General features: G+C 46.2%; 3 protein-coding genes and 1 non-coding gene across 5 annotated transcripts; 2 read left to right on the top strand and 2 right to left on the bottom strand.

The window, feature by feature from the left end:
• Positions 1-52: 52 nt before the first annotated feature.
• On the top strand, positions 53-5158 carry LOC129590367 (uncharacterized). 2 transcript variants are annotated; one of them, XM_055485561.1, is made up of 7 exons: positions 53-370; positions 970-1185; positions 1398-1921; positions 2282-2728; positions 2789-3017; positions 3294-4027; positions 4502-5158. In XM_055485561.1, exons 2-7 carry the CDS (start codon positions 1080-1082, stop codon positions 4823-4825), a joined length of 2364 nt encoding a protein of 787 aa, XP_055341536.1. In that variant the 5' UTR covers positions 53-370; positions 970-1079; the 3' UTR covers positions 4826-5158. The 2 variants fall into 2 exon arrangements, with proteins under 2 accessions (XP_055341536.1, XP_055341537.1); XM_055485562.1 differs by lacking the exon at positions 53-370 and adding an exon at positions 485-762.
• A 549-nt stretch (positions 5159-5707) lies between these two features.
• Trnac-gca (transfer RNA cysteine (anticodon GCA)) lies at positions 5708-5779 on the bottom strand. Its single transcript has one exon. It is a non-coding gene; the product is annotated as a tRNA-Cys (tRNA).
• Positions 5780-6217: 438 nt separating this feature from the next.
• Positions 6218-9749, top strand: LOC129590355 (stAR-related lipid transfer protein 7, mitochondrial-like). The gene is made up of 4 exons (XM_055485535.1): positions 6218-7127; positions 8284-8620; positions 8842-9024; positions 9177-9749. The coding sequence occupies exons 1-4, from the start codon at positions 6568-6570 to the stop codon at positions 9492-9494; spliced, it is 1398 nt and encodes a 465-aa protein (XP_055341510.1). The 5' UTR covers positions 6218-6567; the 3' UTR covers positions 9495-9749.
• A 45-nt stretch (positions 9750-9794) lies between these two features.
• On the bottom strand, positions 9795-12015 carry LOC129590356 (uncharacterized). The gene is made up of 2 exons (XM_055485536.1): positions 10993-12015; positions 9795-10565 (listed from the first exon to the last, which is right to left on the bottom strand). Exons 1-2 carry the CDS (start codon positions 11267-11269, stop codon positions 9997-9999), a joined length of 846 nt encoding a protein of 281 aa, XP_055341511.1. The 5' UTR covers positions 11270-12015; the 3' UTR covers positions 9795-9996.
• Between the last annotated feature and the right edge of the window lie 926 nt (positions 12016-12941).

Raw genomic sequence — 12941 nt, 5'->3', positions numbered from 1 at the left:
TCAATCGGTACATGCACAAACGCGTTCTTTGTCAGTCTTTCTGGCACCACTGTCCCATTTTAAATTCTGCATTTTTGTAATTTTATTTTTCGAATTTCGCAGTTATTTCTTGCTTTTAAATGGATTTTGTCATAATTTTCGTTGATCGAGTTCCTGTTTTATCAGTTGATATTTCGCTGGCATGTAATTTTTTGTCGGATTATTCATATGGCTGTTAATACGCACCGATTTTTTACTTAACGGTTTAAGTTTTTAACTGAATCGTTCGTTCGAACAACCGTTTTTTGTCGAATTTTGTTGATCTTTTAATTTTGCCGCTTTTCCTCGCATTCTCCGCACACAATCACAATTTTTTGCTGTAAATTTTAAGGTGAGTTTTGCAGGGCAAACGATTATTTGAACAGTTGGCAAACTACTTTATATGTTTAGAATCCTGATTATTGCCTAGGAGCGTTGCAATACGTGGCTCACCGGCTGTGTCCCGGTAGCAGTAGCAGTCAATCTAAAGCTACTTACAGTAGTTTTAGCTAGTCAATCTAAAGCTAGCGAGGGCATGCAGGAATTCTGCAGATCGCGCTTATTTTAACCTGTGCTTAGTTGGTTTTTCACTTTTCGACAATACAGTTGCCCTCCGTTTCTAACGATAATTAACGCAGTACTTGCTACACGATTTTGCAATTTACATGGATTATCCATCATTATTAATAATCTGGCAAATACCGGAAAATGTCTTTCTATGAAATTTGTGAACGTCGAGCGACGGTAGGGCTGATAGCGTCTGCGTGCATGCTGATTCCGATTGCTCCTTATCGTTCTATCAACACAGCTTGTTGACGCTCAATCTCGCACGACTTCCCGATTAAAAGTCGAAGATAAACTGTATAGCTTTTGTTGGGTGTGTTTTTGTTATCGAGTGTGGATGGAAAGAATGCACGACGTACGTTATTTTAGATATTTGATTACTTGCAGGTTTCGAAGACCTTCGAGTATTTCGACGATTTTATCGTTTGCCCGGATTGCACCGTAGCTCTCAATTCAAGTGGCATTATATTATTATTGTACCTGGGTCGTGCTGAAAAATGGCAGCTGTAAATCGACGTGTTGTGGACGAGATCACTCTGGATTCCGATTCGGATGATGATGCTCCAAAAAATACAATGGACGACAACGATTCCATCATCATAGGTATTTGCGTTAATAAGATTTGTATTCTGCACAAATGAGAGTGAAAGATAAACGAAGTTCACTTGCCTTCCTGGAGAAAATTGAAGAGTATTTTAGACATTTCTTACCCATTTAAATTTTAAATTACATTTCAGTAAATAGTGCCGCATTAATATGGAGCGTTAAATTAACTCTCTTGAATCTTAACTGTATGTTTTTTTGCTGATTTGCAGTATCTCCGGGTCCATCCGTGCCTCGGAAAGCCGTGGTGGGCTTATCAGTCCCGCCGAAAGATGACGCCCCATCCAAGAAACGACCCTTATCCTCCGATCAGGACCAGCTGGATTTGTCGCCCTTGAGCCTGACGATCGAGGACCCCCTGTCTCCTCTGTCCCGCTCCACCCACATCTCCCTGCCGATCCTGCAGCATCGCAGCGAACAGGTGAAGCAGCTGTTGGAAGAGTACGGCGAGGAAGACAACGGATGGGGCTTCAAGGTGTTCAACAAGACGGTGGAGGGACAGGAAGTGGCCGTGGCCTTCTCGCTGTGCCTTATGCCCGTACTGAACCGCCACGACAATCCCGAAGATTCCTTCCATTTATTCGCGGTCGAACAGTTTGAGGACGATATGGGAGAGGTGGAGAATGGGCATGGCTTTAAAGTCTTCCCACCAATTCGACTGCGCGTGGAGTTTGCGGGCTTCGCAGTGTACAGTGCCAAGTTCATTCTTAACTGCTCGTGGCTGCTCAAAGACCATGTAAGGATGTACCTTTATTTACTTATTACTAGTAATAATTCTATTAAGTTCTTGTGAAATAAGGATGATCAAAACATTAAAAATCAGTGCATGATATATATTAGAAATTATCATTATTAGAAATAATTAATGCATTATCAGTATTAGATATAGATTCTCCACTTGCTGGCAAACACGGATCAACTTCGTGCTTGAGTTTGTGGTGGCGATAAACATTAAGCATTGGCGCGGTTTATTCGGAATATAAACTTCACGGATATTCATGGCCACTAATTATGTTTCAATAATAATTATCAGTTATTATCTGGCTGCAATAGGTATCACGAAATCCTTCTGAAAACTGTTGTTTTCGAATTTCAGATGAGACGTCTGATCGCGGAAATGCAACGCCATTATGTCAAGCATAATTTCTCCGTTCTCAAAGCAATTGATTGGCTGGAACGCAAGTCGATTAAGTTCCTTTCCATTATGAATCGGCGTCGTCTGTATTACGTGTCGCCCCTCGTTCCCAACAAGCAGCCTTATCACATTGTCTTTCACGAGCCGCGCAGCATGCTGCAGGTATTCCGCAGTCATGCGGCCAAAGTGGAGGCTTGCCAGGCGGCGGGGCTGGATGCTCGTCGCACGTTTGACTGCGATATCTGTTTTGATCATCGCCCGGTGATGGCAGCGCTGATCTTCTCCGGATGTGGGCATTATTTCTGTCGCCGATGTGTGGCACAGGATCTGACAATCAAAATCCAGGATGCAGTGTTGGATCTGACCTGTTTAGCCAAAGACTGCAAAAGTAAAGTGGATGTGACACTGGTGAGCTGCCGTTAGGTTAGTTAGCCTGCTTTTGTATTGACTAGCTTGTTGTTGTTTTAGTTGCGCACATTGGTTGACCATAAGACATTCCAACGCTACTGTGATCTGACGACGGAGGTGTTCGTGGATAATAGTGTGCTGATGGTCCGTTGTCCGCGCAAAGAGTGCAGTGTGCCCATGGAGCTGCATCCGGATGCGCCGCGGGAACTCAGGTGTCTGACCTGTGATTATCATTTTTGTGCTACTTGCAAGAACAAGGCGCATCCGGGCACGCCGTGTTTGACAGACGGTGAGAAAGCAGTCGAAGCTAAATTTGAATTACGAAGTATAATTTTTTCTAGCTGTGAACTTGTGCTATTTTTTTAAATGAATTTTTGGCAACTTTTTGGAATTTGAAATGATTTTATTTGGCAGGTTTATTTCGATCTTCGTTATTCTTTGTATTTGTCAGTTCTTTTAATCGTGAGCTGCTTTTTTTCTACTTCACGTTTGCTGCCAGAAATAGTAAAGCAGACCAGAATGGTTGAGTCAGTATTTCGGATAAACGGTGGATTTCTCCATGTAGAGCAAAAAAAGCAGATTCGTGACGAATGGAATGCGGCCGACGAGCGACGTAGAGAAGAAATGCGCAAGCAGTATGGTGCTGAGAACATCAAATTCGCCTTCCAGGACGCAGAGTCGGAAGAATGGATCACTCAGAACTCCAAACCGTGTCCGAAATGTAAAACTCCCATCCAGAAAGTGTCCGGCTGCAATAAGATGATCTGTACGTCCAAGGGTTGTCGCACGTACTTCTGCTGGCTGTGCCTGGCCGTCCTGCCGCCTGAAGACCCATACCGTCACTTCAGCGACCAGGCCGTACCGTGCGCCAATCGTCTGCACGAACAGCCCAACGGCTTCAACCCGGCTAATGCCAATGGAATGCTTCCGATTTTCCGTGCCCCGGCGCCTCCGGGCTTCCCCGTCCCTCCAATGAATCTACGCGCAGCTCATCGGGCAGCCGTCCGTGCTCAGCGTGCGCACGCCATTGCTCTGGCCGGTCTAGCTCGTGGCCGTGGAGCTGCGGTTCGCCGACGTGGTCCTACTCCGCCACGACGACGCGCGGGCGCGGATGAGGGACGTGCTTTCCGCCCGCCTGATGCTCAAGTTAATTTGCACGTGCATGCTCCGGTTCCTGCACAGGAATTCATGCGTATGCCGCCGCCGCTCCCACAGGTGCCGCTGCATATGCCGCATTACGCGGTCGGTTTAGGAATGCCAATGCCGCCGCAACCGGTCATGCCTCAGCGTCACCATCAGGTAGAAACCGTACCGTAGGTTTGTTTTGTCTTCTGGGACTTGTCCACCCTGTTAACCGTGTTAGTACTATTATACATAATTTTCGACCAAGAAAGCAAGACTTATATCGATCACGCATTAATAGCTTGAAAACTGTATTTGAAGTACACAAAAAATAACCAGTAAAATGTACACTCGTATGAGTAAAAAATAAATCAAAAAAGGCGCGTTAAACAGTTTTCTCTAATTTGTTTCCTGCTTCGCTTCCTTTTTTTGCCAGACAACCAGCGATGCACTTCCCTAGTTCAGTAAATATTTTATTGGTGGCCTTATGTGGTTAATGGTATCTTGAAGCTGTTAATGTGGCGGAAGGGTTTCATGATGAGAGATATTAGATGTGTCACGTGTGGTTCGTTAATCATTATTGGGATGGGGCTTCCTTTCTTCCCGGCATTTTACTCGTAGCTTAATAATAATTTCTTGCTTTTTTACCAGGGGATGCCGCCGGTCTTTGTGGGCCACATGCCTGTAGATATGGTGTGGCGTGACGGGGGTCATGGGCGCGGCGTGATGCCGCCAGCACAACCCATTCTGAACCCAGTGCCTGCACAGCCTATTTTGAATCCAATGCCCATGTTGCGCCAGCTGCAACAACAGCAGATGGCCCCACTGCAGCCGCCGCCGCGCCCCGTCAATCCACCACCCATGGCCCACAATCTGCAGGGCATTCAGTTGCATCGTCAGCATCCCTTTCTCAATGCGCAGGAGTACGACGAGCTCCTGAACGACATTGACGGATTGGTTCAGGGCAATTTCTGATCTGCGTTATACGCTGTGATGAAGGGAGTGTGCTCAGTGTACAGCCTGGCTTTCGTGTGGATGTTTTTACCGCCGTTCCTTTGGGTTTATTTTTTAATGCGCGACATTTCTTGTCTCTTTTAGTTTGTCTGTGCGTTTCCCTGTATTTTTGTGGCAAGTGTTTGACTGCTGTTTCAGCTTTTTTGGGTTATTGGATATTTTATTCAGTATGCTTCGATACACCGTGAAAAATTTGCGTTCTAATCGGAAAGCTGAAAAAGGGGATTCGCAGTGATTCTTGACAGTTCGCAGAATCTCTAATATAAAGTCAATAAAGAGTTACCGCAGTGTGAAGTCGAGCATGAAACAGTTTTGTGGAATATAAACTATGGAGTGGAATAGCCACAAAATAATTAGCATTCGATATTTATCGCGCACCGCGACATTTACCAGTAATAAAAGCGTTGAAAAAGGCCTACACTATTTGCAACGGCGATCTTACTCTCAGATATAGTCCGAGCATTTACAGTACAGTAGTGAAAAAATATGCACAAGCTGCTAAAAATTAATAGTGGTACATACCGAGTGTGTTTTGACTTTCGAAATACCGCGAATCTGGAAATGGGAATTTTTTTTTCAAAGGAGGAAGTAATCATTTTAATGCTAATAAGCATTCAGCAGTTTTCAATAAATAAAAAAACACGAGTACTTTGCGAACATCTAACCATAAGTTGTTTGAACCAAAATATCAAATTGACCCATGAGTCATGACTGAAAAAACATAGGTACCGTACAACAGATTTCGGTGCAGTTTGAAAGAATAAGAAACGCATACGTTCCGAGGGCTGCCAGTCTGCTACGTTCGACATGGTTTCCTTATGTGAGATGAAAATCGATGAAAAAAGGGGACTACCGGGTTTGAACCGGTGACCTCTCGATCTGCAGTCGAATGCTCTACCACTGAGCTAAGTCCCCGTGCACAATTTCCCAGAATTTTTTGCGGAAACACATGTAAAGGGCAAGACTTTACGGTAGGTTCCAGATTTGTGCACTAACAGCAACGCAGGTTTGTTATTTAAATGGTAAAATTTTGGTTTACGTTTTACAGGCTTTTCTTTCCCCTAATTTATTCCAAAACCTGTTGTGACTTTTCAAGACACTGAAGACAGTTTGCAGTTACAAACTTACACAGTCGGTGGAGCCGAAAGTTTTCGATTGACAATCAATTTTTTCCACACTCCAGCCTTCGATGACACCTTGCAACTGTCCCATCTGTTGGTGTTCTGAAATTTAAGGCACGAGTTTTTGGCTTTTTACAACGTCAGAAGGGACCAACGTCAGAAGGGACAGAAACAAATCAAACACTGTTAATTAATAATTAATTTTTTAGATGCGAACGGATGGGTTCACACAAGCCGAACTGACCAACTGACAACCACCCACAGTCCGTAAGCTTGCACCGGTTTATTCGTGCGGGTCACCTAAACCGGTCCACCTTCGACTTCGGCCCGAACTTGATACCGGAGCAGCTATGGAAACCGTCACCATCCGCGTACTTCGCACTCGTACAATTAACAATTCTGTTAACTTTTAAGTTTTGAAAAAAATTCCTTTGGCTTTGTTCATTTTCATCGCAAATAGTTTTTGATGGCAATCTAACCTAGGTTTGTGTAGTTCTCTGCGGCCTGTCGGATTCATCGTGCTAATCCTAAGCACTGCTCGCCTTCATGTCGTACCGTGTAAAATCGCTGTAGATACGAAGAATGAGCGTCGTCTTCCGCAGCCTGCTCCTGCCCCTTCGCGCCCCCCTACCGCCCCTTTCCACCCCCGCGCTATCCTTCCACACCAGCCCATCCCTCAGCAGTCCCCGTTGGCGCAAATACCGCTGGACGCCGTGGCCGTGGCACGTCGGTCTGAAGTGCCGTCGCAATCCCTTCCCCAAGAATCGTCACGGCTACATGCGTCTGCGCCGCGAACCCTGCCGTCCGGGGGCCCACCCCGGCCAGATCACCGGGCCCTACTGTCAGACGCCGCTGACGGCCGGCTTCACCGTCCCGGCAGTGCTGTATGAGGAGGCGGGGAAGATTCTGCGACTGCTGGTGCGCCAGTGCGAAGTCTACGCGGTGCAGCGAGCGCGGCGAGCTCGTGAGTTGTTGCGCATGTACGGCGGGGGCTACTATCGGCGCATACTGGGTGGGATGCTGATGGGCATGGCGGACAAGGCCCAGGGGAATGTCTCGCGGAGTCTGCTGGCATTTGCGGGGTTCGTGGTCTTCGGGATGGATAAGCGGAACCTTGTCATCACCGAAACCGAGCTTGAAAAGTAAATGCGTACACATGCTTACACAGTTAAAGTGTGTACTGTGTATAGTACTGTAAACATGTACAATTACACTAATATTGTTCTATCTTAATTTTATTCTCGAACTTCTACTTGTAAACGCCGTTTTTTATAAGAAGTTTTTTCGTGGAGCATTTTCGTTAACCGCGGCATGAAGACGAAAACTGCTGTGTTTGCTCTCATTTGTCTGATAATTACACCCTACATTCTGTTCCAACCTCCAAAGGCAAAGGCAGATTCGTGCTTTAATTGACCTTATGCGACAGGGCAGCCGCGTACGGACGGCAGTTCGTGAAAACTTACGAGTTTCCGGAAGTCGCTGTTTCTGTCGCTAAGCACATGTTCGAAACAGCGACTTTAAATACTGCTCATGCAGCTAATGATCTGTTAGCAAAACCAAGACCATAACCAAAATGTACAGAAAAATGTGCTCTACAAGGAAATGTTAGCTGTCACGTGGAAATCTGTTACTGCAGTGACTTATTGCCGCCAGCGCTTTGCACCATAAAATTCGGTACTACAGATTCTCTTATAACTGCGCACCTGTAGTTTGCCCTGTTAGCGCTATGCTTAATTCTCTGTTGTTTGGCCACTCACATAGCCAATGAGCGTGTTTGCACCGGCACCGCCCCTCTACCGCATACCAGGAATTCGGCTTTATATCTCGAGTGTTTCCTGTAAAATGTAAAGTACTAATACTTAAATAAATGTTAACAGCGCATGAAATGTGGTCTCGCTGGTCTTCATACGCTGATTCATCTAACATAAATTCACTGTGCAATATCCACCAAATTTTTTTTACTAAGTCGGTTGTAATTTCGTCGTAAATCGTAATTGTTCGTTATAATTATTGGCTGAAAGTATCTATAGACTAATCCTACTCTTGCTTTGTTCGGTTATTTTAATTCAAGAACTGCAGAACCAAACATTTTCCAATGAAAATGTGCTGAAATTTTATGTTGTTTTGCGAAACTTTGTTTTAATTAACGGTATGGAGAGTTCTGTAAATGAATTTATGATCAACACCGAGAAAACACCAATGCTGTTTTTACTAAAGCGAACCAAGACGATGATTAAATTTTATGAATAAACTTTTATGATTTGAATTATTTAACAAATATTTTATTTGTGGTGGCAGATGCTTTGAGGAGCTGGGCCAGTGGTCCACACTGGTGCGGGAGAACCAAACGGAGAACTTGTCGGAGTGGGAGAGCGTGGCTAAGCATCCCAGTTGTCACGTGTGGCAGCGCCTGTCCCCCAGTCCGGTGGCCAACAACCGGCCTTCCGCTGGTAGCAGCAGCGCCGAGTACCGGGCGCTGGGCACCATGCCCGATATCCCCGCGCGCATCTTCTACAAGACCCAACTGGACCTGCACTACCGCAAGCAGTGGGACAAGCTGGTCATCAAGCTGGAGGTCATCGACGCCGACGAGCAGACCGGCACGGAGACGCTGCAGTGGGTCTCGCAGTTTCCTGTAAGTTGCAGTCTCCGGCTTTGTAATAATGGGATTTATATAAGCATTAAGTATTAGTATTACCAGCCTCTGTAATCTGCTGTATATGATAAGCTTGTACGGTTTTTTTTCGGTTTGGAAGTATGTTAGTACTTTGCAATTTTTGGATCAGTTATTTATTTTTATCAAAGATATTCTACCTTCTTTGCTGTGTGTTGATGATAACGGTGCACCATTGACAGTTCCCGTTCAGTCCACGCGAATACGTGTATCAGCGCCGTCATAAGTTGGACGAGCAGCGCAACGCCATTCTTGTCATCTCCAAATCCTGTGACCACCCGAAGTGTCCGCCAACGTCGAGTTACGTCCGTGTCAGCGGCTACTATTCCGCGCTCCTCATCAAGCCCCATAGAAATTTCGACGAGGTGGGCACAAAATATCATGTGTTGATTTTGTAACGTTTTGCACTTCTTGGCAGCTACTGCAAATTCTTGTGAAATTTGAGCATGATAATTAGTCAGTAATTGCCGAATATGTACTTACATGAATTGTATTTATGGGGTTTCTTTGCGATTAGAATGGCTTCGACTACGTTCTGAGCTATTTGGACGATCCGCAGACCTTCTTGCCCAAGATGGCCGTTCAGTACGCCGCCAAATCCAGTCTGCCGGATTTTATGAACAAACTCCACGAAGCCGCTCGAGTTATGCTCAACCGGAAGCGAAAGGCCACGCCCCCGTCATCCTCGGTGGTCGCTCACTCGCGGCCCCACCTGGACGCGGAGCAGCCTGCTCCCGTGGCCGATGTCCCGCCCGTCAGTCCTGTCACTCCCAGTGAGGCGCTGACGCCTGAGACGCCGGCGGTGAAAGTAGCCTTGGGGCGCCCGACGCCCTGACTGGCGGAGGCCGCCTTCGAGGACTGGGAGGAGGTGCTCCTGACGTCGGCCTTCTTTTGACCTAAGTGCCTTGGAGGCGGTAGCGACCGGTGCATTGATGTGCAAGGGATGGAGACTAATGTTGGTGCGTCCTTTGTAAGGATGGATTTATTTTTGTTGGGCGTTTTATTGTTGTTCGATGTGTTTCATTCGTGGATTTTTATGGTATTTTTGCAGACATTAACAAATCAGGAGTGTAAAAAACTGGATTTATTATGTTCATTGTGCAATAGGACAAAAAAAACCTCCCGAAAACAAAAATCACAACAAAATTTCACCAAAACCAGCGCACCAAACCCAATTTAAAAAAGAGACCCCGTTAAAAATGGTTAAAAAAAACATATTGGCAAATTGGAAAAAAAAGATCACAACGTTCACAACAGAACAGTATTGGCAACACCGTATGTCACCAACAAAACAAATGCTCAGAATTATCCTATAAAAACAGGAAATCAAAAACTCTCTATTTCTCAATGAGCAGTGGCTTTCCCTTGTTCCCCTCCTCGTCCTCCTGTAGGAACACTGCAAAGGGGTACATCCAGCCCGTCCAGCGCCCGCATCTGCCCAGCACGCCGACCACCACCGGGAGAACAGCGCCGCACACCAGTGCCACCACCCGGCACACTACCATCATGCCTAACAAACACAGCAGCACCACAGCCAACGCATGATCCCGGTCTTCCTGGAGAGCCTCCAGTGCTTGCACCACGCGGATAGAAACTGAAAAGGCCAGACCGGTAAGAACCAGCATGCCGAGGGAGAAGAGCGACGGCACCACGGCCATCCACAACAGCACGGAAGGGGCCACGGCGTCACGCGCCCCCGTCCAGGAGGTAAAGGAACGACTGGAGGGGGAAGAGGCCGTTCGGACGGCAAGGGCGTGGGCCTGCGCGAGGATGGGACGCAAGTACAGCGCTACGGACAGATTAGCCAGGCCGCCGAGGAGTTCCGGAAACCAAATGGTCAGGATGCGCAGACGGGAGCCCGGCCAGGTGGGGTCCTGGGACAGCTTAGTAAGTAACAATCCAGATGCTGAAAAATTAAAATAAAAACTGACTTACCTAACTAGCTAAATTTACTAACACAAAAATTGGTTGAAATTAAAAAATGGCTAATGCCGCTAATCACAAACAACATCACTTCCGGTACGACTGTACGAGTATAGTCTGGGTGTGACAGAATTAAGACAGACGTTATCACTTTTATTATCAGTTACTGATATCATCTGATTCTCAAAACGCATGTATGTAGTACTGTACGAGTACTTCAGAAGTATTAGTAAAAAGCTGTAAAAAAAGGCGGCAAACAAAAAAGTACAAGTTCATTGCAATTTCGCTAGGTAAAGTTGATGAATTCACCAAAAAATTATTAAAAAATCAATAATAAAAAACCTTTGATCGTTGCTAAAGGAAATTAGTAACAGTTAGTGCGTATCTCTACTTGTACATGTAGTAGCTACCTGTGCACTGAAAAATACAGAGCAAAATGGATACGGCCATGAGCACGCCGTTCCACAGCTGGAGCTGCTGGAATGATACTCCGGCAATAAAAAACTTCCTGGCGTGCGCCGTACTCAGTGAATGTTGCGCGTCATCGGAGGAATTATTCTGGCGGCGCGCAGCTGCTGGCGACGCAGCTGTCAACTCGGCCTTATCCTGCACAGTGCTCGTAGTGCCCGCTTCACTCTCATCCAGCTCCATCCCGCTCTCATTCCGACTTCCCGCTTCCCCGTCCATGGAGCACGAGGAAAATGGAGAAAATAATCACGAACACAGACGGCGCTCCATGGTGCTGGTCGCCAATTAATTCAACCACGCATCATCCGCATGATGACGAACAATCCATCAGAAATATTCGGAAAAATTTTAATTATGAATAAAAATTAAAGAGTGTGCTGCGTTCGTTCGTAAGACAACGGAGACGTGGGAAAACGAGTGTGTAACGAGTGTCAATGAAGCGTAGATGGCAGACAAACACGGATCGCTCTAATCAACGGCGACGGATGTGTGTCGAAATGGGCCATTCACGCGGGCACGCTCCGTTGCACTGGTAAAGCAGAGCCTATTCAAATGCAAACTGCAGCATATGGAAATCGTGCGTGAAGAACAACAACATCCACTGTTTCCAATGCCCGTCCCGATGCAGCCACACACCGTGTATCAACAAGGATTGCCTTTGTTGGAGATGTTGTGCCGAAACCTCAAGAAGCAAACTAAATAACCACGTTGGGCAAGACCAAAAAGATTTAAGATGCAAGGAAAACCAGTTTGAGCAGGATTATTTACTCAGCGCGTCATAACTCATGATCGGATATGAAACTGGAAAGCGTCCGCCGTTCAGGAAATGTACAGCAGCGTTGGGTATGCCACTACCAAGGCTAATGGAAACGAGCTGGTTTCCATTTCCTTTCTCTCTATCTTGCCAGTTGCCACCTGGTTTAAGTCGTTCTTAGAACGGTAGAACTCTTTCCTCGTGGTCAGATAACTTTTAAACGTACGTATTGTACTCTGCAGTGCGTCCTGCACATACAAAGTAAATATTGCAGTTTTTTTTACTCATAGAACTGATAGAAGTACTCGTTTTTCATTCCAAAGAAACTACCAATACAGATCGTAATCCAGCGTAGTCGTCGTAGCTCCACCACCGAAATCATGCTCATGTTTTCTTGTCCTGTTTGAATCGGGCGACGCCCCCGCGCCGGAAACCGTTTGCAACTTTCTGGACAGTCGCAATAGTCAATGCCTCAAGCCGGGCAATTTTCAAAAAAGCTTTCATCGACTTTGTCACCATTTTTTACGTCACTCTCCAACCTTACAGCTTTTCGAAAGCTGGAGGACTGAGTTAAAGACATCTTCTTGGTTTGCACTTTGCAGTGTTTTCCAAAGATTTCCATAGACTGGCTCTTTGGTCTGCTCCGCTGCAGCCCAGCCGGCGATCACGGGGAAACGTCGTACGTTTTGCACGATAGGTACCAGCGGCAGTACGTCAGAGCATCGACGCAGGTCACATCTACGGACCACGAGTATCAGCTTCCCTCGCTGCTGCAAATGAAGGGCACATGTCGTGACATCCGGGGTCTTTTATAGGTATGGTGAGCGCACCGGTCCGCACGGGCCAGACCGGCCCAGACGCTTGAGGTTTTATAAGGGGGCCCCCGGATCATCTATAGCCTGTGCCCTCCTGTGCATGGACTCCAGAAACATCTTTATCATGCACTGTTGAGAAAGTTATGTACTAGCTATATATATACAGTTTTAATCGGTGCGAAGTGATTTTGTCTGTAATTTTTATCTTTGTTTTATTTTGCGTATTGTTTTATCTTCTAACTATTTTAAAGTCTGAATACCGCTGACGGCGCTGAGCGCTACGCACTGTACACTGGAGTTTCCAGTTTAACAAATTCGGCAT

The sequence above is a fragment of the Paramacrobiotus metropolitanus genome, unplaced genomic scaffold (genome assembly GCF_019649055.1).
Source record: "Paramacrobiotus metropolitanus isolate TYO unplaced genomic scaffold, Prichtersi_v1.0 Parri_scaffold0000040, whole genome shotgun sequence".
Taxonomy (NCBI): domain Eukaryota; kingdom Metazoa; phylum Tardigrada; class Eutardigrada; order Parachela; family Macrobiotidae; genus Paramacrobiotus; species Paramacrobiotus metropolitanus.
The sequence above is the reverse complement of the archived record's forward strand: the minus strand, read 5'-3'. Positions and strand labels throughout refer to the sequence as shown.

Bases quoted from the DNA above. Each gene is read 5' to 3' on its own strand.
- LOC129590367 (XM_055485561.1), top strand. From the start codon at position 1,080: ATGGCAGCTGTAAATCGACGTGTTGTGGACGAGATCACTCTGGATTCC. The intron at 1,186-1,397 runs GTATTTGCGTTA...GCTGATTTGCAG, and splicing joins CAACGATTCCATCATCATAG to TATCTCCGGGTCCATCCGTG. The intron at 2,729-2,788 runs GTGAGCTGCCGT...TTGTTGTTTTAG, and splicing joins GTAAAGTGGATGTGACACTG to TTGCGCACATTGGTTGACCA.
- LOC129590355 (XM_055485535.1), top strand. From the start codon at position 6,568: ATGAGCGTCGTCTTCCGCAGCCTGCTCCTGCCCCTTCGCGCCCCCCTA. The intron at 7,128-8,283 runs GTAAATGCGTAC...TTGTGGTGGCAG, and splicing joins ACCGAAACCGAGCTTGAAAA to ATGCTTTGAGGAGCTGGGCC. The intron at 9,025-9,176 runs GTGGGCACAAAA...CTTTGCGATTAG, and splicing joins CCCATAGAAATTTCGACGAG to AATGGCTTCGACTACGTTCT.
- LOC129590356 (XM_055485536.1), bottom strand. From the start codon at position 11,269: ATGGACGGGGAAGCGGGAAGTCGGAATGAGAGCGGGATGGAGCTGGAT. The intron at 10,566-10,992 runs GTAGCTACTACA...TTAATTTTTCAG, and splicing joins CTGTATTTTTCAGTGCACAG to CATCTGGATTGTTACTTACT.